The sequence below is a fragment of the Salvia hispanica genome, chromosome 4 (genome assembly GCF_029641045.1).
Source record: "Salvia hispanica isolate PSC_SH4W2 chromosome 4, Shi_PSC_v1, whole genome shotgun sequence".
NCBI lineage: Eukaryota > Viridiplantae > Streptophyta > Magnoliopsida > Lamiales > Lamiaceae > Salvia > Salvia hispanica.
This window is the reverse complement of record NC_142695.1, coordinates 49634441-49658204: the sequence shown is the minus strand read 5'-3', so window position 1 is coordinate 49658204 and position 23764 is coordinate 49634441. Positions and strand designations below refer to the sequence as shown.

Genomic DNA, 23764 nt, shown 5'->3' with positions numbered 1-23764 from the left:
CGGACAAAATCTGATGATCTTTTAATTTGATAATGCTCGAGGATTACACAGACAGGGCCCAATTTTTATTTGTTCCACCTCACTGCACCCTAAATAATATCGAAATTTACAAATTGTTTCGGAGTTATTCGAGCATGATTGCGTTTTCATCCAGCCAAATTCTTGTAGCTCGCCACATTTCCAATTTATTGTATCCGAACGGTCTCATTTTAAATTTATTTTTTGTATATACATGCAATTAGTGCGATGCGGAGAAAGAAAAATAAAGGGAATTGTACATTTCAATGAATATAGTACAAATTTTCATTTGATTTTCTCTACATAACTAGTAATCCTTTATGACTATTCGTTCTGTTTCCTTGATCCCAACAGGTAATTAGGTACTGACAGACGTTTATATTAATAAAATTGCATTTCCTATATAGAAAAATCACATACTATATCATTGTGGCGTTTATTATAGGACCAAATTTGATGTTTAGTGCTCTATATTTGATTGTTTGCTATACTATCTAATCGACTTTTTTTTCAATAAATGATCCATAATAAAATATTTCTTATTATACCCACCCAATATTTCTCACAAAGACTATAGTCGGCATACAAGTTTGCCAAATTGAGTACATAAGTTGAAAGAATCACTATTCCATCTACCATTTTATTTTCACCCTAATCTTTTAATTAGACTCCTAAACTAACAACATATGAATAAGTTCCCAACACAGCTACAATGCACATTGTTTGGGTCAAAGATTAGACTCAAACCACTTTTTTTTTTTTTTTTTTGTAAGACACAAACCACATTGAATGCATCGAATACATTCGAACAAAAAAACCTCAGAGGCCACGCCCAAAATATTTTAATGAGCAGCAACATTGTCCGAACATGGCATAGCCAAAACATGTTACAGCAAACAAGATTGCAAACCTCTCCAGTCTCATCACCCCTTCAATGCCGAGTCCCGTGATTCCGCACCCAAAATCAGCCCCCGACATCAGCGGTCTGCCTTCGAGCAAGTCCATGGTGACGTCTCGCTCGGCTGGCTCGCCCTTAACCTCGTGGCCGAAGAAACTCGGCGGTCTCATCAAAGGCAAGGCCAAGAACTCGGACCTCACGGAAGAGAGACTTGTCGAGTTCAACAGAAGAAATGCACTTATAGAAGCAAGGTACCGCAGCAGCAGCCCTTACTACAAGGGACTGACAGACTTCTCTCTTGACATCAACAGAGAGAAGCAATCGGGTTTGAGCCCCGGACGAGAGAGTCGCGCCACGAGCTATGTGACAGCCGGTTCCAAGTCCAGCCTCGCTGTTAGGGTGCAGGAATGGGGAGGGGCTTGCTTCACCCCCAAAAAAGATGGCAAGAGCTCTTCATCCTCGTTTTCTTCGTGGACGAAAAGCTCCCATGACAACCGGTTAACAGCTTCATCGTCGTCGTCTTCATCGAGGGTCACGGAAACTGTAGTCTTGACAAAAATCAGGACCAAGACAGCAGAGAATGAGCCAGTCTCTGTGAAGAAAAGAGTGACTATTCAAGACACAAAGTTAGAGGATACCATCATTTCACAAAGTGCCAAGAAGCCATTGAGGGAGAGAGATTCTGGACCGCCACCGATGCTTCCATTATCGCCACCAATAGCATCACCACCAGCATCATTGCCATACCCACTGCCGGAGATAACCCCACCAACCATAGAACCATGTTTGTCGCCACCGCCCACACCACCTCCACAAGCAATATCACATCCCTCTTGTAGCAAGGAGGGGCTTGAAGCAGAAAATGAAAGAAAGTATACCTGGTCGGACAAATATAGGCCTTTCTGGTTGCAAGATTTTCTTTGCAATAGGGAAACGGCACTTTGGCTAAAAACTATTGTGCAGAGTTGGAAAGTTACGCAGGAAGAATGTGGTCAGTTCATATTCGAAGGAAACCCGGGGGTGGGAAAGAGAACCATGATTTGTGCTCTGCTTAGGGAAGCATTTGGACCAGACAAAGTGCAGGTATTCACATATCTGAAACAGAGAAATTACTTTACAAAAATACATATAGTTTTCACAAAGAAATCATTGCCAGTTTAGCACTCTAGGAACGAGATTAACCAATGAAAGAAGGTTAATTTTAAGTCCAATACATATTGATCTCCCGTGTTTTCTTATCCACAGGCAAAAAAAGAAACCAAGAAATTTTACTTGAAGGTAAATTAACATTGTATGTTCAAATTATTACAATGATTACACAGATTAACATCACATTATATACCATAGGGAGAAGCGGTGAGCAGTATAAGTGTAGATCTAATGGTATCGCCACAGCATGTCGAAGTCAACCTTTCTGATCTCAAAGGTTATGAGAAGCATGTCATTGTTGAACTCGTCAAGGAGAACAGCCAGATGTTGCTGAATACAAAATTGAACTGCAATCAAGAAAATTGTAAAGGTATACAGATACATTCTTAATTATCTACTTTGAGGAGATAATATGATACTGAAACCCATGCAGCTATTATTTTATATGAGGCGGACAAGCTATCTGGCGATGCCCTATCATATATCAAGTGGATGCTAGAGAAGTTCAAAGGGTGTAACAAGGTATTCTTCTGCTGCAAAGACGCAAAAAAGCTCCACCGTATAATGCCACTTTGCAGACTTGTGCAACTCAACAAACCTTCTACAGAAGAGGTAGCAGCTGAACTCCACTAAATTCAGAAACTCATGTGGAATCTCAATTTCTCTTTAATCCTCCACTGATTTCACAGATTGTTGGAGTCTTGAATTTCATAGCAGAAAATGAAGGAATACAGTTGCATCCTCAGTTGGCGTATAAAATTGCAAGCAACTCGCAGAATAACTTAAGACAGGCCATACGTTCATTTGAAGCGACTTGGCACACCAACTCCAAGTATGTATGTTTGTCAATGTGAACACAACAAGTCTATCCATATCTAATGTTGCATGTGCAGTGCTTGTTTGACAGAAGACCAAGATATCAAAACTGGGTGGGAAGATAAAATAGCCAATATTGCTAAAAAAGTTGTAGAAGAGCAGAGCCCAAAGCAGTAAGTAGCATGAATCTCAAGCATATTCAGTCTAACAATGAACAATACTAGCGAGTGGAGTATAATTTATCTGATTCATCATAGGCTTTATACTATAAGGGGAGAGCTTCAAAATCTTATAGAGCATAATGTGGCTCCAGAGTTCATTTTCCAAGTAAGGACACTGTGATTTTGTGATGATCATCAAATATCATCATCCATTAACTAATTATGTTCCTATGCAGACTCTGAAGGAAGAACTGATGAAGATTCTGCCCGCGCAGTTACAACCACCATTTCACCACCTATATGATGAATATCAATACCAAGTATGTACATCCCTATTCCCTCTTTTGCAACACTGTCAATAATGGCCAACTCCTCTTTTTTATCACAGAAAATTCATGCTGGGAAGAAGTTTTATCCCCTTGCCCATCAAGAAGATGAGCTTGGTGAAACACAAAATGATCAAAGAAAGAATGTCCGAAAGTTCCTCAGAATTGAAGGTAAGGCAAGCATCCATTATATAAGTGACATGACATGGAAAAGAAGAAGATAACAAAGATGTACTCCTACTTCATATTGATTAATTTGCAATAATTATTACTCCTTATGATTTCTACTTTGCATCTACATTGGTCAGTATCAAGCCTTATTGTGTCAAGTATATCCTTTTTCCGTCTTCTCATATCAACTCTCCTTGTCCCCCTACAGAATTTATAGCAAGATTCATGAGTTGGTACAAGGGCTTCGTGGTTAAGGATTGTGCCGATCAACAAGTCCAGGGAGGCTAGGGTTGGATATTGTCATCTTCAACTTCACAAGCAACAACTTCATTTACAAAATAAAGATACAGTATTACAAGTATGCATAATTGCATATTGTATTGAACTTCAATAAGAAATCAGGATGATCTCCCCTCTCATATACCAAAATATTTGTACACCAACTTCTAGTAATCTCTATGATTATATGCTCTGTGAAACTCAATGTTCTATCTTCAGTTGTGTTTGATATAAGTATATCATTATAGAACACAATTTAGCACTACATTTTGACTTAGGAGCTAAAAGAGTTAATGTCTCCAACATTTAGTCAAACCGAGCTTTAGTAATCATATCATAACCACATTACGTCGGAATAGTAAAACTATAGACTGCCAATTAAATGAATGGTGATTTTATTTAATACAGTAATTACTGAATTATAAGTAAAGGTTTCTCATTTTTATAAATACAATATAATGATAACCGTGAATCGTACCCTGAAAGAAGACTCCTGGCTAGCAGTTGGAGTAGTTTTTTCTGTCGACCTCAACATCTTCCTTCTCAACCTCACTCACTCTTCATTTTAGTCACATCTCCTGGTCCGTTATAGTAATTACATTTAGGCTGGTATAAAATCTAGGGTTAATTCAATTTTAATAAAACGATCGTTGAATGAAAAATTTTTAGGTTAATCAATTTTAATAGTAGTCGTGCACAAATGCACAATAATGTGAGCAAAAATACAGTTTCAACAACTTGTAAGATATTTTTAAAGTTCACATACCTAAAATAAAATGATGGTTTGATAAAATTCGGCCTCAATTGTTTAACAGTACACGATATTAAAAATTAGGCCAACCAAAACTATTTCCAATATGATTAGATATAAATGCCATTAATTTATGCCAACTCGTTGAATAGGTTATGTATATGAGTTGGTGATTTGAACAAACAGATGATGGTTGGTGCGACTGCCACCAGTGACAACAGCCGCTTTTTCATGAATTCAATCCTCCCAACCATTTTCATTATCTATTAAAACAGCTATCACATGTACGTTAACATATCCCTCATAATTCTCTGCTTTTCTTTAAATTTCGTGACTTGCTTCAACATTTGTTTCGGAACTTAGACCAATAGTTTTCGTGGGATTTTTGTATAGTGTTTTCCCATTAACCAGTAGAGCCTGGTAGAAATTTTAGTTTGCCAGTGATTTAAACACCCTAGTCTGCAATTAAATTCTTCAACTTTACCTACCTTGACTGAAAGGTGTTTGCTGAAATGTCTAACTCGTTTTCTGAATATGGATGCAGTGAGTCTAGTTTCTGATTTCATTATATAATATGCTATGTTCCATTACTCTGCTCTTAGTCTAGTTTGGATGCTTTGAATTGTTTTTTTATACTATCGTTATGATTGTTCATGAGAAATGTTCTGTTTTGATTTCTTTATGAACATCTGTTTCATTTATCTTGGTTGTACTTGTAGATATCACATTTTCGCTGACTACAGGCATCTGATCAAGCCCCGAACTGCGCTACTATTGTTCAGCTTCTAAAATATAGTACTAGTAAGCTATGCCCTCAATTCTACCGGTGGCTCAGGCAACACACCCGGAACCTGAGAAACTAGCTTTGCTTATAGATCAAAGCAAAAACATCAGAAGTCTGAAACAAATCCAAGCAGTACTTATCCGTCGCGGCCTTGAGAGCTATCCGGTCTTAAATCTCAAGCTCCAGTGTTCCTACTCTTCCCTAGGACATGTTGAAGACTCTGTGGCACTATTTAACCTTACGCAGAATCATGATGTTTTCTTTTACACGGCCATAATTCGGGGCCATGCCAAAAATGGCCTCCATGAACAAGCTCTTAAGTTTTATGTACAAATGCTGATTGAAGAAATAGAGCCGAATGCGTTTACCCTGTCTAGTGTCCTAAAAGCTTGTACACTGGAAACTGGAAAAGTCCTCCATTGCCATGCTCACAAGTTGGGGCTTGTCTCGAATAGTTATGTCAGAACTGCTCTCATTGACATTTATGCAAGAGGTGGGAACATTGCCTTGGCCCGTAGACTCTTTGACTCGATGGTGGAGAGGAACTTGGTTACTTTCACTTCGATGATTACTGGATATGCAAAGAATGGGAATATTGATGAGGCAAGGACATTGTTTGATGAAATGGAAGAAAGGGACGTGGTGAGTTGGAACGTCATGATTAATGGTTATGCTCAACATGGAAGGTCGAATGAGGCCATAGTTCTCTTCAGGCAGATGTTGAAGGCTAAGCTTAAGCCCGATGAAGCTACCATGGTGGCAGTTCTCTCTGCCTGTGGTCAGGTAGGAGCACTGGGATCAGGCCAGTGGATTCATTCTTACCTTGGCTATAAAGCTACTTTGAATTGTCGGGTGGGGACTGCTCTGGTCGATATGTACAGCAAATGTGGAAGTTTAGGGGATGCCAGGAAAGTGTTTGATGAAATCAAATACAAGGATGCTGTTGTTTACAATGCAATGATTGGAGGATACGCTATTCATGGATTCACACAAGATGCTATGAAGCTGTTCAAGGAAATGTCTGAGATGGAACTCCACCCCACGGACATAACCTTCATCGGCGTTTTGAGCGCTTGTGCACACTCTGGGTTGGTTTCTGAGGGCTGGGGTTATTTTAATGCGATGAAAGATGAATATAGCATTCAGCCGAAGGTAGAGCACTACGGATGCATGGTGAATCTTCTAGGTCGAGCTGGACGCCTAGAAGATGCGTACGAACTGGTGAAGAGCATGAGCATAGATGGCGACTCTGTTTTATGGGGAGCGTTGCTCAATGCATGTAGGCTTCACAAGAACATTGCTTTAGGAGAAAAGGTTGTGGAGTTCCTTGTGCAACGTGGTCTTGCAAATTCAGGAACGTATGTCCTCCTCTCCAACATATACGCTGCTTCAGGAAATTGGGATGGGGTGGCAAGAACAAGGGTTATGATGAAACAAAGTGGGGTTCAGAAGGAACCGGGATGTAGCTCAGTTGAAGTGAACAACAAGGTACACGAGTTTCTTGCTGGTGACACAAAGCATCCTAGGAGTAAAGACATTTACGTGATGCTGGAAGAGATGAACAAGTGGCTTAAGGCTCACAGGCATACCTCACAGACAAAGGAAGTTTTACACAACATTGACGAAGCTGAGAAGGAACGGTCACTTGAAGTTCATAGCGAGAAGCTTGCGCTTGCATTTGCTCTTATTAGCACGAAACGAGGAACCCCAGTCAAGATTGTTAAAAACCTCAGAGTTTGTCCGGATTGTCATGCTGTGATGAAGCTCGTGTCGAAGATCACGGGGAGGAAGATCATTATGAGGGATCGCAACAGGTTTCATCATTGTGTAGATGGTATGTGTTCTTGTGGTGACTACTGGTGACCTATTCTGTTTGTTTCACAATTAGCAGAACTCACAACAGAAGAAGAAGCAGATGCTAAGAAGAAATAAAGAATTTGTATTAAGCAAATTGATGCTTCCCCTATCTAATCCACCCTGATTAAATCTTAACTAAATGGATTTAATCAAGGCGGATGCATAAGTTTTTGCCTCTAACATGAGGATGGCTTTGAAGTAAGCTCATCTTCCTCATAAGCATCTGAATTTGTGTGAAATCTATCTAGACTGGTCTCAGAATCAATATCCTGCAACAGAGACACATAGTGAGTAACCTGATCTTCAGCTTCAAACATTCTCGCAGTCGCAGAGTCCCTAAACTTGTGTTTGTAGGCGGCGAGCAGCCTCGCAATCAAGAAACAAGTGCGCTTCTCCAGCTCGCCTTTCCTCAGCAGGCTGGAGAATTCAGCAAGGATCTCCTTCAGTTTCTGCGGGGTGACATCCAGCAATAGATGGCCGCATTGCCTGCAGAAGCTCACGGCGACTTCAACCTTGTCAGAGCTCGGATTCACGGACAGGAGCAGCAACACGTCCAGCGCCAGAATCTCGTGGGCGACTCTCTGGTTGACGAGCTGCGCTAGGAATGTCGACGTGGTCAGCATCCGCTTCTTGTCTCTGCGGTTATGCGCGGTATTGAACTGCAGCGCGGCTCTTTTGACGAGCAGGTGTCCGACTTGGGGGAGTTCAGAGTTGATTACTGCGACCAGCGCAGCGTAGACGTTGGACGACTCAGGGGATTCGGACTGCGTTTTGATTACGGCCTGACAGAAGAGGCCTCTTCCGGCGATGAGGATGTTCTCGCTGAGGATTCGACCTGCCACGGACTTGAAGTTGGAAGCATTGGCCTTCTCGACATGGTTATCGATTCTTTTCTTCATGGAGAGCCACTCTGATTCCGTGAGCGCTATGTTCTCATCGAGAGTAACTGCAGACTGCATCGAATCCATGGATGGAACGTCGTTGTCTCTCTCTGTCTTTGTATTGCAGAGATTTGATTGGATGGTTTGAGTACTTATAGGAGGGGGTTTCTGTTTATTCTGTTTATGTTTGGGCTGCAAGCAACAGGAATCCCGGAGAATTTTGATATTTATATTATTTGAACATTTTCGATTTTAAATATACTCCCTCGGTCCCAACTCCCAACTACACGTATAAGTAAATTTTACCATAATCTTGCAATGCCTTCTTTTAGAAACAATGAAAATAGTTACGTTGAGTTGCAAATTCCAGACAAGGAAGGTTGTGAATTAGTATTTGGTAATTTTCTCAATTCTGAAATAACACGGTTTGTTTTAATGGACTAGATATTTGCTTGTAAAGTTTTTCTATAGCTTTAACTTCACAGTTTTTTGTTGAAAAATCCAAAAAATGTTCTTTCTGAAGACTCAGTCGCAGAAACTGGCAACATTTGATTATTTCCTTAACAAATACTGTACCATTTTTTAATTTTTTTTTATATCATAAAAAATTTATAAAAAATACTAGTAATAATATCTTTCGAGATGTTACCAATTAATTGTTAGTGTTTTGACTGTTTTCCATATACTTCCATCCATTACCCAATACGGTAACGTATAGTACCATATCCATATATAACCATTAGTCCATTACTACGACAGGAAAATTAAAATAAAATAAAAATCCATAAAAAGGAAATGGAAAGTATTACTGGAGAATATAACTTCATATCTAAATCTCCACTAAATCTGAATCATAAAAGATTATCTCCGGAATTGGGTATTTTCAATAAAGAAATTCGGCTTAACATTGGGCCCCAACATAATATCTATTGGGCTTTAACTTAATTAGATCAGTCTTCAGTAATAGATTACATTGGGCCTACGGAGCACCCCCAAGCCCCAACGTCTTTTAATTAAGGTGAGTGAAAAACAAATTTTTTTTATCACAAACGTGAAATTCACTGTTCGATTAACCGCATCAAATTAAAGCTATAAGAAAGAATTTCTCATATATATTTTAACGCATCTAATCAAATAAGAAAGTCTTATTTTATTTTTCAAGCAATTTGATTTACTGTTTTACAAATAAAAAGTTTCAAACGTCTTACTTTATCCTAACAAAATTTTGTTTATTCTAATAAAAGTCTAATTTTATTTTCTGAAAAACTAATGTTTGCATATAAGCAAAATCACATTATAAATCGTCAAAAGTCTTATTTGTTTTAAAGAGAAGTCTTATACGGTTGATAAATAAATGTACAACTATTAAAAATCTGAATAGATCAGATGCAAATAAACATATTTTAAGTATTTTTTTTGGATTTTTAATAACAAGATGACTGGCTGAATAAATATTGAACAACTATGAGAAAAATACTCAGTTTTGTTTATGTAGCTACATTCGAATAAATAATTTTTTTCTTCTTCTTAATTGGCTTGTATACTACATAATGCATCGATATTATATTTCCACTTCATATATATGTTATAGGAGTATGTCTGTATGTATCCAATTATTGTTTTAATATTGAGATCTGGCGATGGAAAACATGGTATCGTATCTGTGTAATTATTAGTATAATTAGCATTTTTTATCCTACAAAAAACTGTCCATATAAACTGAAACATCAAGGATAAAGGAAAAAAGACTTAGAACAGAGAATAAGGAGTATATATTGCCACCATTTAATTTCTAATTATTTATTAACCACTATTAAATTGGGGTTTAGATTCACTTTTCGGTTTTCAAATGGTTGCCACTATTATAAGAGAGATCAGGATTTGTTAATTATAAACTAGCTTGCAGTATATTTTAATTCATCTAAGTTAGTTACCCTTTTAGGGGGAATACATAAACAACTCTCTGCTACTGTATGTGGATTATTTAATTTATTTTATTACCCTCTTTAAATAAAATAACTATGCGACATCTTCTTAATTATTTACATCTACCTATTTCTATATCAGCGAAATAAGAAATGCACATGTTTCTAAAATCAAAAGTTGAAGTGTACTTACTAACTCGTCAATCTAATGATTGTTAGATTAAATCATGCTAAGATCTAGGCGTTTCAATCACTATTCTTCCTAACTAATTGATCTTCAAATGATTCCAGAAACAGTATTTATTCTTAAAAAAAATCTTTATTTATGTCCTTTTTTTCTATTTTTAAATCACTGGCCATATTTAATTATGAACATGTTTTTGGCTATGCACTCTAAACCTCTCATTTCATGTTCAACCTCAAAACCCAGTACTAATAAATTATATCACCACCTAGTGTATACTTTTTTAAAAAATTATTGAGTGGATGGGGTTAAATACTAAAGTTGAATGCTTTATAATAATATTGAGAAAACCAAGGTCCACATCTAGCTGGTTGATATAATTGCCATCACTTAGACAAAACCTTGGAGTTGCTTAAAATCAGCACAAAAGTTGGTATAACCAATAAATCTAAAAATATGGACCAATCTTTCACCCTAATCACCCCAAGATTTTTGCTAAACTCACCCTATATGGTATCACAGGTGTACAAATCTTTTTGACAAATTCTCATTTTTTTAAATAAATGTATCTCTCGAAAAGCAATATAAATCAGTAGTTCAAATACTCAAGTTTTTTTTTGAATAAAATCCGAATGCTCACCCCTTCTTTATTTCTGATTGTCGGTTGCGTTTGGTGCACCCATGAGTAAATTTAGCATTACTACCATGTATTAAAAATATAATATTGTTTAGGTAAGAAACATGGAGGGGACCTCGGACTTTAAGTATGGGATTAGGAGAGAGTTAATAACTTTATTTGAGTCCGTAGACGCGTTCCTATTGGTGGATAGTGACTTGGTTTTGAGATTATCAAGAAAAGTTGTTAATTAATGATTAATTAAGGCGGAAGACGACAAGTTTAACGCAAGTGTTTAAACTATTCCCATTTGATTTGCGAGAATGAAAAATAAGACAATTTTTGCTTTGAAATAATCTGTCCAAGTTGTGAATTGATATGCCAACTTTTTGGGGATTGAGGGGCCATTGATGTATCTCTAACGATAGACCAAAAACTTAATTAGGTCGAATAATTTTTGTCCCAAAATTTGTTCTATTTTTGTCTTACTAATTAAACAGGAAAAATCATACTACTAATTGCACATGCACATTTATGAGTACATATACCAAGTACTCTTTACGTCCTTGATTAAGAGTCATATTTTGTTATTTTCGTCTGTCCATGAATAAGAATCATATTTCACTTTATTATAAATGGTAAGTGGCTTTACACTCCACCAACTTTTTCTACTCGCATTTTATTATAAAACTATATATAATTTGACCTATATTCCACTAATTTATTCAGTACAATTTTATTTAACAGAGTTTATAATGGTTAGCTATTGTAGTCAAGTTAAACATCATTCTTAAATTTGCAATTTTAATATTGTAACAAACTAATGTTATTCATTATAATTCTCTTATAGTATGATATAACCATGATAATTTTGATACTGACTACCAAATTAAAACTCGTACCTAGTAATGTTATTCATACAAGGAAGTACAAGTATTTCAACGAGGAATTAAATAAGAAAGGATGCAAGGGTCGCCTCACTGAGCAATTATTTGTTACAATAATTTTGAAGTTATTTGACTTGAATTTATTTAACATGTAGTACTAATAAATTAGCGTCTCGGAAATAATATAATCATTTTAGATCGAGAAAAAGCATTGTTATTACAGAGTCAACCTTGCCAAAAGTCTCTTTTAAAAAAGAAGGTATAATTTTATTGTTAGAGATTTCACATTGAAAACAAATTAAAGTTCTTCGTTCACACCAAACTCCCTTGCATAATTTACCGATTCAAATAAATTGATGATGTAGGTTTATCTTTTCAACAGGTGAATATAGTTCGTGTGAGTCGTGCGACAAGGTAGAAAATAATAAATATGTACAGTATTTGATAATTATTAATTACATGTATATATCTTTCAAAAATAAATATATTTGTCTTAATTTTAACAAAAAATTAAATGAGAGAAATGATTAATAAATCTAAATATAGATATTAAATTACTGAATTATCATTAAAAATTAAAACAATCGAAATTATTATAGGGTTATTATCAGAAATTTAAAAATGCAACTCGCAAGCCTATCCTTTATATTAATTTCATACAGAAAACTTAATCCAGTCACACAAATACATAATGACGGCATCAATCGTGAGTATTTTAAATTAATTGTAATAATTTCACACTGAAGGAACTTAACCAGTCGCATAGCATCAAAAATATTTTAATTAATCCACCTATGTATACCAAAATAATCTATCAATCCCGAAAATTCCAAACGCTTAACGATTTTTTTTTTTTTTTGAAACCATTAAATTATAGAGTTAGTTAGATTATGAATTAAATCTCACGAAAAAAATGTAATCGTGAGAGACCTAGGACTTTTTTTTATATATCAAAATGCTCAGACCAAAGAGGAAGAGTTGTGCAACAGAGAGACTCACGTAACGCCAGAAGATCTCTAAAACGAGCAAAATAAAAAAGGCCAAAGACAACCATCAACGAGCCTATCAAGTCGAAAAAAATAAACTTAAGACCATCTCCAACCATACATAAAAAATGAGTTTCGGTGTAGAAATCTATCCAACCATACACCAAACTCAAACTCATTATTGGTGTTTTTTGTGAAACAACACCATATTTGGTGTAACTGCAAAAGTTTTGTGAGACAAAATCCTAAAAATGGTGTAAATCTTAAATTTGGTGTAAATGGTTGGAGTAAAATTATTTTTTAATGTGACATACTCAAAAATGGGTTTTCGTTTGGTGTAAATGATTGGAGATGGCCTAACCAAAGGTAGTCCAAAACTAAAACCAACAACACAAAAGGATCACCCATCACGAAGTGTCTTGCTTAGGATACAAGTACATACTAGTACATTTTAATCTAATTAACTACTTCAAATGTAAATATTATCCTTGTATGAAAATTATGCGATTTACAAAATTTTATTTATAAAACTATTGTTTTTATGACAAAAGTACTTATGCACGTCTCTTACATTTTTGGCCCATGACAAGTTCTTGTACTACTATTACCTTATGAATTTGTGTAATTAATGAATTTATGTATTTTCCAAGTTCGTAGGAATCAAGCTACACTGTATTTCAAAGTAACAAGTACTCTATGCATTAGAATATTGGCAAACAAAAGTCCAAGATATAATTAGATCACAGTAATGCTAAAACCTAATAATCGTACCTTTTTAAAAATACTCAAGCCATAAATTCTTCCAAATATATAGAGGAGATTAAGAATCAAACTCCACTACCCCCCTCCCTATGTCAAAATTAAAAACAATGGTGCATTTTGTAATAATAATTCGTTGTCTCATTACTATCACGGCCCCACATCGATATTTGTTGCTATATATAAAAAAAAATAACAATTTATTTACTTGATTATGATAATCAAAATTAAATAACCATATACTTATTAACAATAGAAATACTCGTAAAATGAAATCCTTACTTTCCATTCTCCAAATCTGGAAAAATCCTGACTAATTAACTACTGCTTATCGTATAATCATAGGGAAGCAATTTTTTATGTACAAAAAGAAGAAAAGATAGAAATCAAAGTTAACACAAGAATCATACGAAGAAAAATATAATACAGCTGCTCACCCCGTGTTCAACGAATATATTTTTAAACAATATTTCATAACAAAGTACTATAAATATAATAATTCTAACGGTTAGAATTAACAATTAAACTTGAAATAGACGTAATTAACCCTCTCCAAAATTTGATCTATGTTCGTCAAAACATATTAAACCACGAATTTTGTTTTCTAAGCATCAAATATAAATCACTTTATTTATTATTTTTATTTTTTTAATATGCTGTAGTTTAACGGAAAAACTTTTTGGACGAATCGACTCGAGTACTAGATTCTTAATCTCATGTAATAAAACCAAACTGATTGTATTAAATAATACGATGTGAACTCATTATACTACTACTATGTTCAAGATAATCGTATGCTGATAATTTTTAATAAGCAGAGAAAGATTGAGTAGCGATAGAGTGATGGTGATTTGTGATGTTGACAGGATTGAAAAGATGGCATGAAGGGAGTGGTAGATCTTCTGTGAGCAAATTGGATTTAGATCAGAAAACCCTAATAATAAATTTACATAAAATTCAACTCTTTTTAAAGAAAGAAGGAAGTTTTGTCAGTGTGCAACAGGTGACAGAAGGTCTATTATATTATAAAAGTAGTACTACTAGTATTAAATTTAAAAGATTATATTACAATGGTGATGTTGTGGGAAATTAATGGATGAAAGTGGAGTTTGTGGCGTGGGCATCAGCAGATTGGAATGACTTTGATACAAAGAAAAGTGAGTTAAGGATTGGGTAGCAGCATAGGTTATGGTGCCCTGAAATTGTGGGGGGTGGGGTTTTTAAGGTTTTGAGAACTGAGGCTCTTACAGCTTTATGTCCTAACTCTCTATACCTACTATCACGCACTTCTACTCATCATATAATTATTCTTTTTCACTATTTACATAAGTATTTCAGTTTTTTTAAAATTACTAACTCCACCCAACTAAGTTTAGTCATAATTTTTGGACACGGAGATTAAGAATTTGTATTGAAAAGTAAAAGAGAAGAATAGATTAAAAAAGATAAAAAGATACTCCCTCCATTCCATAGTAATGAAGACCTTTGGCTATTTTGGTACGTTCCATGGTAATAGAGTTATTTCCCTTTTTAGTAAAAGTCAACACATTTTTTCTCACTTACTTTACTCTCTCTTACTTTATTCTCTCTACATTTCACTACCTTTTCATTTCCTACTTTACTCTTCCTTTACTTAATTCACCTAACACAATTTTTTTTAATCTCCGTGTCGAAAAGAATTGCCTTCATTACTATGGAATGGAGGGAGTAGTAACATATGTAATGGAATAAATTAAGTAATAGCGATTTGATATTTTGTTTTTTATCAAAATGAGAAATGACTCAACTTAATTAGGACATTTCAAAAATGAATTGCGATTCAACTTAGTTGAGACGAGGGAGTACGATACAATACATTTAATACTCCTATACTTTATCATATCATTGAGTTTACATTAAAAACATTAGTATAACATATGGACGTCATTATACAAAGAATTTAACCTAAATAAAAAATGGATTATTTAATAGTCTAGTATCCTTTATCCATTTTTTAATGGAGTATTGTTTTTAAAAAATTATCTCCTGTTACATGTAAATTTATTTACCATTATATTATTATAAGATTTTGTGATCTAAATTTGGTACTAGTCATGCATTTAAAATTGATTTAGTATTGGTATAATGAACTTGTTTCTTCAATGTTTAACTAAGACTGCATATTGACCATCAGGTTTGAAATTTAGAGAGCCCATATTAAAATTAAAATACATGAGATTTGTATATCATTCAAAATAAATTTATATTTGAATGAAAAATTATGTTTAACTGTATACATATTCATCACTTTGAATAACACTCCATAATAATGATTCACAAATTCTTTTATCAATGAATAGTTGAATACATATTCATTATGAATATTATACAGATCCACATTATATTACATACAAATTCACGTTGAACGATATATAAATTCTAATTTGCAATATATGCAAAAAGAAAAAAAATTCAACTAAACAGATTCAATTTGCTATAGTAAAAATTAAAACCCCACGAATTTTAATCTTTAATTAACTTTATTAAAATTACTCATCACTAATTTTGTTTTCAAGTACACTTGCTTTGATCCGGTAAATAATCATTATGTACAACGAACTCTGAAGGCATTCTTCCAAACAATAGCAACTTTCAGAAGAGGTACTTAATAGCTAGATCCACAAACATCAATGTCCCACTACTCTTAAATGAATTATTATTGGCTTTTATGATGCTAATTTATCATAGTGTTTGAAAAAATATGTTTTAAAATGTATTTTTAAACATAAAAAGTGCTAGCTTGCTAACACTAACATATTTTTTCATATTAATTAATTCAGCCGTGCGTCCATGGTAGTTTATTCGTGTTCAACTACTGAAAACTTCTGTTTTAACTATTTTGGCGTTACATGGTAGTTTGTTGGGTAAACAAGGCAGTTAATAACCTTTTTTACAACATAATCAATTACTAGTTGAAGTAATTTTATAACTAAAAAGAAAAAGAAATTAAGATGGTATGATTGAATTTGTGAGACGTGGAAGGGGGGCCTAGGAGGGGCGGTCAAACAGAGGTTTGACCGATTGGAAATGAAAGGGACAGCTATATTTGATATGAAAGCTTTCTCTGCATTTGACTTTACACTCATCTCAACTGACCTCAGCTCTGCTTCAATTCTTGACCATACTACCGCTTTTAATTTCTTCTGGAATTAGTCATACCAATTTCAATTGGTGTGGGCTTAATTGTACTCGGGACTCGAATGAAGACGATCTGGGACCTCCGCTTGATCGTCGCTTCAGAACCATCGATCAAACGACACTATGTTAGGCGTTCCAAAAGCCGGTGAAAATCAGCTGTTTTTATGAGAATCCTACATAAAAGTGTTATTCCATTCGTCCCAAAATACTTGAGATGTTTCTATTAGAAAATACTCCCTCCGTTCCATAGTAATGGAGGCAAAACTTTTCGGCACGTAGATTAAGAAAAATTGTGTTAGGTGAGTTAAGTAAAGAGAGAATAAAGTGAAAAATGAAAAAGGTAGAGAGATGAAGATAGAAAAAAGTAAAAGAGAATAAAGTAGGTGTGGAAAAATGTGTTGACTTTTACCAAAAAGGGAAATGACTCTATTACTATGGAACGGACGGAAATGGAAAAACGCCCCTATTACTATGGAACGGAAGGAGTAGAATTTAGGAATGATTGTTTTAAGTGGCGATAGAATAAAGTATGAAAAAAATAAAGTGAAAAATAATATATATAGAATAAAGTAGAAAAAAGAAAAAAGAATACAGATGTCTATTGATTTATTTTACTCCATTAAAAGTAAAATGCATAACAAGTTCATTTCTCCTATGATTTTTTTTTTCAATTCGAGCATATTTCGATTGAAGAGAGCATAATCGAAATTATATGCGATTGTTATTGAAACAATAAATAGATAGTTACTCTTGGCGCTATTATATTTTCGAAGCTATATATCGAAGCCGATACCGGAGTATAGGATAAATACCTCAAATGCAAAAGTCCTAACACACGAAAATATTCTCATATAGTATCAATTTTTTGTAATTCCAATCGCGATATGAAGTCCAGCTCAAACATTATAAACCTTTTTTTTGTGTGTTCATGTTGTTTTATTTTTTTAAGAGGGTATACTCTTTTTTGTACACTGGTGATATTTTTTTTTATTTCTGAAGTATTTTATTCAAGATTGAATTATAGTATAGTCTGGCTCATAGAATATTTATCTTTTGCGATTTTCATGAGCTAAATCTGGGTTCCAAGTTCCAACTTGTTCTTTTCTTCATTTGTAGTATTGCTATATACTCATAAAAAGAAAAAGAGAGAAAAAGATGCTAGGTCAAAATTGCCTACTTTCACGAAATTGGCATAAACATTTTTAGTGTTTAAAAAGTAATTATGGGCTGGTTTTTCTTTATTGTTAAAATAAACACATGATCAATGCCGAGTAATTTAACGTTGGGTCCTCTTTTATTACTATAAATAATTGATAAAAGTCAAATAAGTAATCTAATTCGTAAAGATAATATCCTAACCGAAGTTAACACAATTTCCTCCTGTGTACATAAAGCTATATGAAGTGTAAAAATAATTAAATATCAGCGCACACATAAAAAAAATAAAGTATATATAGTACTACGTAAAGATAAAGGTCGAGCATAAGAGAATTATTATCATATACATGCATCTTTCCACGACAACACAAGTAGTAATATTTTTACAAGACATCAAGGTTAATTAATTAATTGAAAAGCCACTTATTGGATCTAATCTTATTATTACTATTATTTATAACATTGCTAGGATAAGTGTATTCTATTATCAAATAAAATGATAGGGCCTGATCAGATGCATGTCGTTCAATATTATTATTGAGTTCGTTAACCTCACCAAATATATAAAATTAGCACAATTATAATATCTGGAGAATATGAAAGAACAATTACTTTCTTAACTTAATCACATCATAGGGTTCGCCTAGTGATGATATTATTATAATCCCATTTCCAACTTTAGTTGGATAAAGGTACTCAAAGGTTTGAAGAATTGCGCATATATATAATTAAAGTGTTTATTCAAGTGCTTATTTTAATGAAAACAATCTTTTACTAGATCACTAGAATCAGAATTGGAGTTTTAACTATAATTACATATCCAATTAAATCTATTTGGTTAAAGTGTGCACATCCGTTATATTAATGATGATTTTAGAAAGCAATTGGATTTTTCTACTACAAAGTGGTATGTATCTCAATTTTACTTCGTTTTAAATTATGCATCACTCACATGCACGGATATATCGGCGACTTTCTTGGAATATATATACATTAATTAAGCTTTTTTCACTTTCCTCGCGGTTATTTTTTGGTTTTTTAATATTTTTTTTGTAGATATTCTTTGCATTAAGTTAATTTTGGATCTTCCCTATAACATGGTGTATATTATACGCAACATCCTAATTAAGACTAACAAACTAACAAGGTCAAAATAAATAAACAAAACGGCAAAATAGAAAATAGAGCACCAAAACTATATAAAACACTGATATGATTTAAATGTTTATCCCCATGGAACACGAACTAAAAGTTTATTAACAACCCTAAAATATACAAATACTTCAATCAATCATTGTGGAGTACTTAATGAGTTTATTACTAGATGTTAGAGTATTAGTTACATCTTTCTTCACAATGATACGTACACATCGTTAAGATTTCGTCGTTTTAGGTATTGATAAATGATAAGTGGAGTTGAACTAGAAAACGTTAATTAGTTTTGTGGTCATATTCCTTGTTCATAAATAGATAAATTTACTGAATTATTTTCGTTCATCTTATATAGTTATTCTTTAAAAATATTAAAATATTTTCATTTTAGCTTGTCCCTTAAAATTACGAACTTTTTATTCTCTTACTTTAGCAAGTGTGCATTATTTTTTCATGAGTTTATATTTATAAGGGATGAACAATAAAGGATAATATATTAGATATAGTAGTTGTTTTCTTATGGTTTACTTTAAGCTCCAAATGGCTGTCTCTCTCTAGCTATTCCTTCCTCCCCATTTCGTCCCCCTTGTTTTTGTATTCGCTCTAGGGTTTGAAACTGTTGACGCTTTAAATTAGTTTATTTGCTCACATAAATATCAGACTCCATTTTTATACTGTTTCTCTTAGATCGAAATAATAATTTTTTTTCAGGTCTCCTGTTTGTTGCGTTGTTAGTTGTATGTATGGCTGGTTTGGACCTCGGCTCCGCCTCCCACTTCGTCTCCCAGCTCCACCGCTCCGACCTCCACCTCCAGCGCCCTCCCGACTCCTCCGACGACAATGAGAACACCGACAACAACAACTCCAACCCCGGCCTCGACCTCGCCTCCTCCGGAGACATGGTGGGCCGGCGCCCCCGCGGCCGGCCCCCGGGGTCGAAGAACAAGCCGAAGCCCCCCGTAATCATCACCCGAGAGAGCGCCAACACCCTCCGGGCCCACATCCTCGAGATCGCCAGCGGCTGCGACGTCTTCGACGCCGTAGCCACCTACGCCCGCAAGCGCCAGCGCGGGATTTGCATCCTCAGCGGCACTGGCACGGTCACCAACGTGACCCTCCGCCAGCCCGCCGCGGCCGGGAGCGTCGTCACGCTCCACGGCCGCTTTGAGATCCTCTCCCTCTCGGGATCCTTCCTCCCTCCCCCGGCCCCGCCCGGGGCCACCAGCCTCACTATATATCTGGCTGGCGGCCAGGGCCAGGTGGTCGGGGGAAATGTTGTCGGGGCCTTGATCGCCTCAGGCCCCGTCATCATCATCGCCTCCTCCTTCACCAACGTCGCCTACGAGCGCCTGCCGCTGGAGGAGGAGGAGGGGCTTCAGATGCAGCCGCAAACCTCGTCTCAGCCGCTCGCAAGCGGTCAGTTCTCCGATCCGTCCCTCGGCCTGCCCTTCTTGAATTTGCCTCTCAATATGCCTAACAACGGTCAGCTCCCAATCGACGGCGCTGGTGCATGGGCCGGAAACTCCGAAGCCGGCCGCCCGCAGTTTTAATTAATTAATCAAGGTCAGAATATCATCATCATCATCATCTTCACAAACTAGAACAATTAATATTCTCCTTCACTTATCTTGTAAATTTAGGTCATAATTATTGTTTTTTTTTGTGGTGTTGCCATTGTACTACCTCTTGATTTGCCCTGAGTGATTCGAAGAAGAAGAAAAAAAAAACTTGCGTTTGATGAGATTGTTTGAAATAATCTTTAGACATGTTTGTGACTTTTGTGCGTGAGTCTTTGTTTATTGCAACTTGTGCACATAAAAATTTGTTTCTTCACAGAATCTTATGCTAGTACTTCAATTCATTTTTTAAATAAATATTTGAGGATAAGGGTGTGCATAAATAATTAATCTTGCACAAAAGTGTGTGCTTACAATTGATAATGGAGAAGATAAATCCTTTTAATCTAGTGATGTCCTGAAAAGAAGTTGTATAATGAATATATGCATATAAACAAGTATGCTCGTGGCCAGCGCTAACGACAACTTGCTTGTTATAATTAATAGGCTAATTTGTGCGACTTATATATAATATGTAACCACATAGATTCCTTTCTTTAACTCCAGCCTTGTTCTGTTAAGTCTTAGTTTATTAGAAATGAGTTGTCTTAATTAAGTATAAGAGGAAGGAACTTTCTAGATCATTTTTTTATTTAACTTGAAATTAATTAAGGAAAAGAAAGATAAGAGAGGAATACGATTGTCGGATGTTATGGTGAAATTATAACTGGAAGTTTAGTATGACCAAGCATGCCATTGAAGAAGAAGAGGAATGGGGCAAGGATAAAGTAAATGAACAAAAGATACATTAACATTGAGGGTTTATCAAATTCTGTAAAATTAAATTTAATGTTTATATATGCGTGATACTGCATATGCATCTTACTTAAAATGTGTGTACACATGGGACTATATTTATGGAGTGTGTAACTTTGCTGTAAACATATTAGGTTTGCTGCAAAATTTCATGCTCACTAATTGTCGTTCATAACAATGCATTAGTTGTCCAGATACATAAACTAGGTATAACATTTTATTCAGATCTTAAATTAAAGCTGTATGGTAATTTAGATTAATTAACCTCGGCAGATATCATGTGAGAAGTGAAATACTATGAAGTTTTGAAGAGTGTGTGACTGTGTTTTTAATTTTTATTTTATTGTGTTTTTATGAAATCTGCATAGTATTGAGGTAAATAAGGTTAGCCGTTTTATATTCAGGAACGAACTGATAAATACAGTAACTACTAAAAACAACGAATAGGAAAGAACTTGAACACTGGTGATTATGGTGTGCTTCCCTCTCTCTTTGGAGTTTAGAAGGATATATTTTTCTATTCCCAAGCCTATGTTTCGATTTCATATGATCATCGTCTATATATATTGCAATTGTTGGAAGGGATTCGGAGAAGATAGAAATCACTAGAAGAATTTTAAAGCAAAATTAAGGCTCTTTCTAGAATTAGATTGAATCAAATATTTGTAATACAATTATTGGAACCATATTTCGATCAACCCTATGAAGAGTGGTTATTACAATTAGTACGCATACAATTTTTTTTGGTATTTTATACTATTTGAGTGTTCGATGATACTAGGAACTTAAGAACTGGATCATCATCGTTCAAAACAATTCAAAAGTGAGTTAACACTACAAATTGCAAATATGATGCCTAATTCACAAAAAATAGCCTTGGATTCAAACCTGACAAGAACAACTACCAATCATATGTACGTGGGCACGACTCATGAGAGTCGCAATAGAAAGCCGAGGTAAATCCTGCCACATCAATGGAGTACATACCTCCACCACCAACAGACAACCTAACATATTTTCAGGAGGCAACAAATTTATGTAGTACATATATATGGGTCAATAGTTTGTGTTCTAGTTGTATCTATCCAAAATATCACAGCCTCTGAGAGGTTTTTTGGTTACAAGAATATATCGAGCCACTTCTCTAAAAGAATTCATATGCTAGTCCGTGACACGGTCACATCCATCTTATCTATAATACTTAGTTTGAGCTTAATTATATCATCAACAATTCAATATCTGGTCATGCTACAAAATATTCTACTACGAAATATCCTAGACCTATTATTGTGTCTACTACTTACTACATCCGTCCTTGAAAATTAAAAGCTTTTGAAAGGCATGGGTTTTAATACACAATTGGTAAAATTGGAGAGAAGAATTGATAAAGTAAGAGACAGAAGGATAAAAACGAGTAAAGTAAGAAAGATGATGAGAAATAATAGTGAAATAGAGTTAGTGGATTATAAAGTCCACTTCCTAAAATAGAAAATTTTATTAAATTTATATTTTTAAGAGACTGACCAAAATGAAAATAGTTTTTATTTTTAAGGGACAGAGGTAGTATAATAAAGTGTCGGAAGATATTTAGTTTATTAGAGCATTCATAATAGCTTCAGCCCATCTCACAATCCACCTCCAATTTCCTCCTATCACGTCTTCAGCTTATCTCACAGCCCATGTTCAGCCCTCCAGTCCATCATCAGCCTATCTCTCTATCTCTATTTTTAATTCATTTTAATTGTCGGAGAAAGCAACAAAAATGAAGTAAATTGGAGAAAAAAAACATAGAAGAATATTTATAGTAAAAACTTAAAATGAGATCGGACGTCCATCTTTGTCCGGCTATGCCCGCTCCAGTGGTGCACACCGAGCACCGTCCCCCTCCCACCAAATATGCGATGATCGACGCCCCTATTAAGAATGCTATTACACAAGCATCTTGTACATTCAAGTGGTCGCTAATCATTTAAACAAAGAAAACACAAGAAATAATTCAAACAACTTGACTTAACTTTATTTTTCCCAAATAATACCTGCAAGTGTACAGGATTATTGTAGCAAATAGCAAGCAAGAGTATATCGTATCCCACAGAGACAATTAAGTGTAAACCTAAGTACCACGAACCAATTTCGACTACTATCCAGACGATCAATTTTGGTTTTGAAACTAACAGCTACTGAAAGCATATAAATTCAGAGATTAATAGAAAACACTTAAACAAGAGAACAAAGAAGCAAGTTGCAGACATAGATGAAGAAATATGCAGAATTCAAGGATCCGATGCACAACTCATAGCCTAACCCAATTGAAATTAAATTACCATTTAAAGTCTCCAGAATTGTTGAATCAATCACAGATATGAATTTACCCTTTCCCAAGGTGAGAAATCCGCAGATTAAGTGTAACAATTGAAGTCCCCTTCTAATTCTTAGACTTGACTCCCAAAAGATCGA

General features: G+C 34.9%; 3 protein-coding genes and 1 pseudogene across 5 annotated transcripts; 3 read left to right on the top strand and 1 right to left on the bottom strand.

The window, feature by feature from the left end:
* The first annotated feature begins 910 nt into the window (after window positions 1–910).
* LOC148929366 (replication factor C subunit 3-like) lies at window positions 911–3978 on the top strand. Its single transcript, XM_089056029.1, has 10 exons — window positions 911–1999; window positions 2162–2194; window positions 2264–2435; window positions 2499–2677; window positions 2755–2897; window positions 2959–3054; window positions 3139–3208; window positions 3279–3362; window positions 3431–3539; window positions 3748–3978. The coding sequence occupies exons 1-10, from the start codon at window positions 953–955 to the stop codon at window positions 3825–3827; spliced, it is 2013 nt and encodes a 670-aa protein (XP_088912155.1). The 5' UTR covers window positions 911–952; the 3' UTR covers window positions 3828–3978.
* A 660-nt stretch (window positions 3979–4638) lies between these two features.
* Window positions 4639–7216, top strand: LOC148929365 (Tetratricopeptide repeat (TPR)-like superfamily protein). 3 transcript variants are annotated; one of them, XM_089056028.1, is made up of 2 exons: window positions 4639–4853; window positions 5313–7216. In XM_089056028.1, exon 2 carries the CDS (start codon window positions 5378–5380, stop codon window positions 7214–7216), a length of 1839 nt encoding a protein of 612 aa, XP_088912154.1. In that variant the 5' UTR covers window positions 4639–4853; window positions 5313–5377. The 3 variants fall into 3 exon arrangements, with proteins under 3 accessions (XP_088912154.1, XP_088912152.1, XP_088912153.1); XM_089056026.1 differs by having other exon boundaries at window positions 5289–7216; XM_089056027.1 differs by lacking the exon at window positions 4639–4853 and adding an exon at window positions 4870–5112 and having other exon boundaries at window positions 5289–7216.
* Window positions 7217–7386: 170 nt separating this feature from the next.
* Window positions 7387–8178, bottom strand: LOC148929364 (uncharacterized; annotated as a pseudogene).
* An 11272-nt stretch (window positions 8179–19450) lies between these two features.
* LOC148929363 (AT-hook motif nuclear-localized protein 23-like) lies at window positions 19451–20676 on the top strand. Its single transcript, XM_089069814.1, has 2 exons — window positions 19451–19543; window positions 19647–20676. Exon 2 carries the CDS (start codon window positions 19679–19681, stop codon window positions 20483–20485), a length of 807 nt encoding a protein of 268 aa, XP_088925940.1. The 5' UTR covers window positions 19451–19543; window positions 19647–19678; the 3' UTR covers window positions 20486–20676.
* Window positions 20677–23764: the final 3088 nt, after the last annotated feature.

Coding starts and splice junctions, on each gene's coding strand:
- LOC148929365 (XM_089056028.1), top strand. CDS start 5,378: ATGCCCTCAATTCTACCGGTGGCTCAGGCAACACACCCGGAACCTGAG.
- LOC148929366 (XM_089056029.1), top strand. CDS start 953: ATGCCGAGTCCCGTGATTCCGCACCCAAAATCAGCCCCCGACATCAGC. Junction 2,195..2,263: donor CCAAGAAATTTTACTTGAAG/GTAAATTAACAT, acceptor TATATACCATAG/GGAGAAGCGGTGAGCAGTAT. Junction 2,898..2,958: donor ACTTGGCACACCAACTCCAA/GTATGTATGTTT, acceptor TTGCATGTGCAG/TGCTTGTTTGACAGAAGACC.
- LOC148929363 (XM_089069814.1), top strand. CDS start 19,679: ATGGCTGGTTTGGACCTCGGCTCCGCCTCCCACTTCGTCTCCCAGCTC.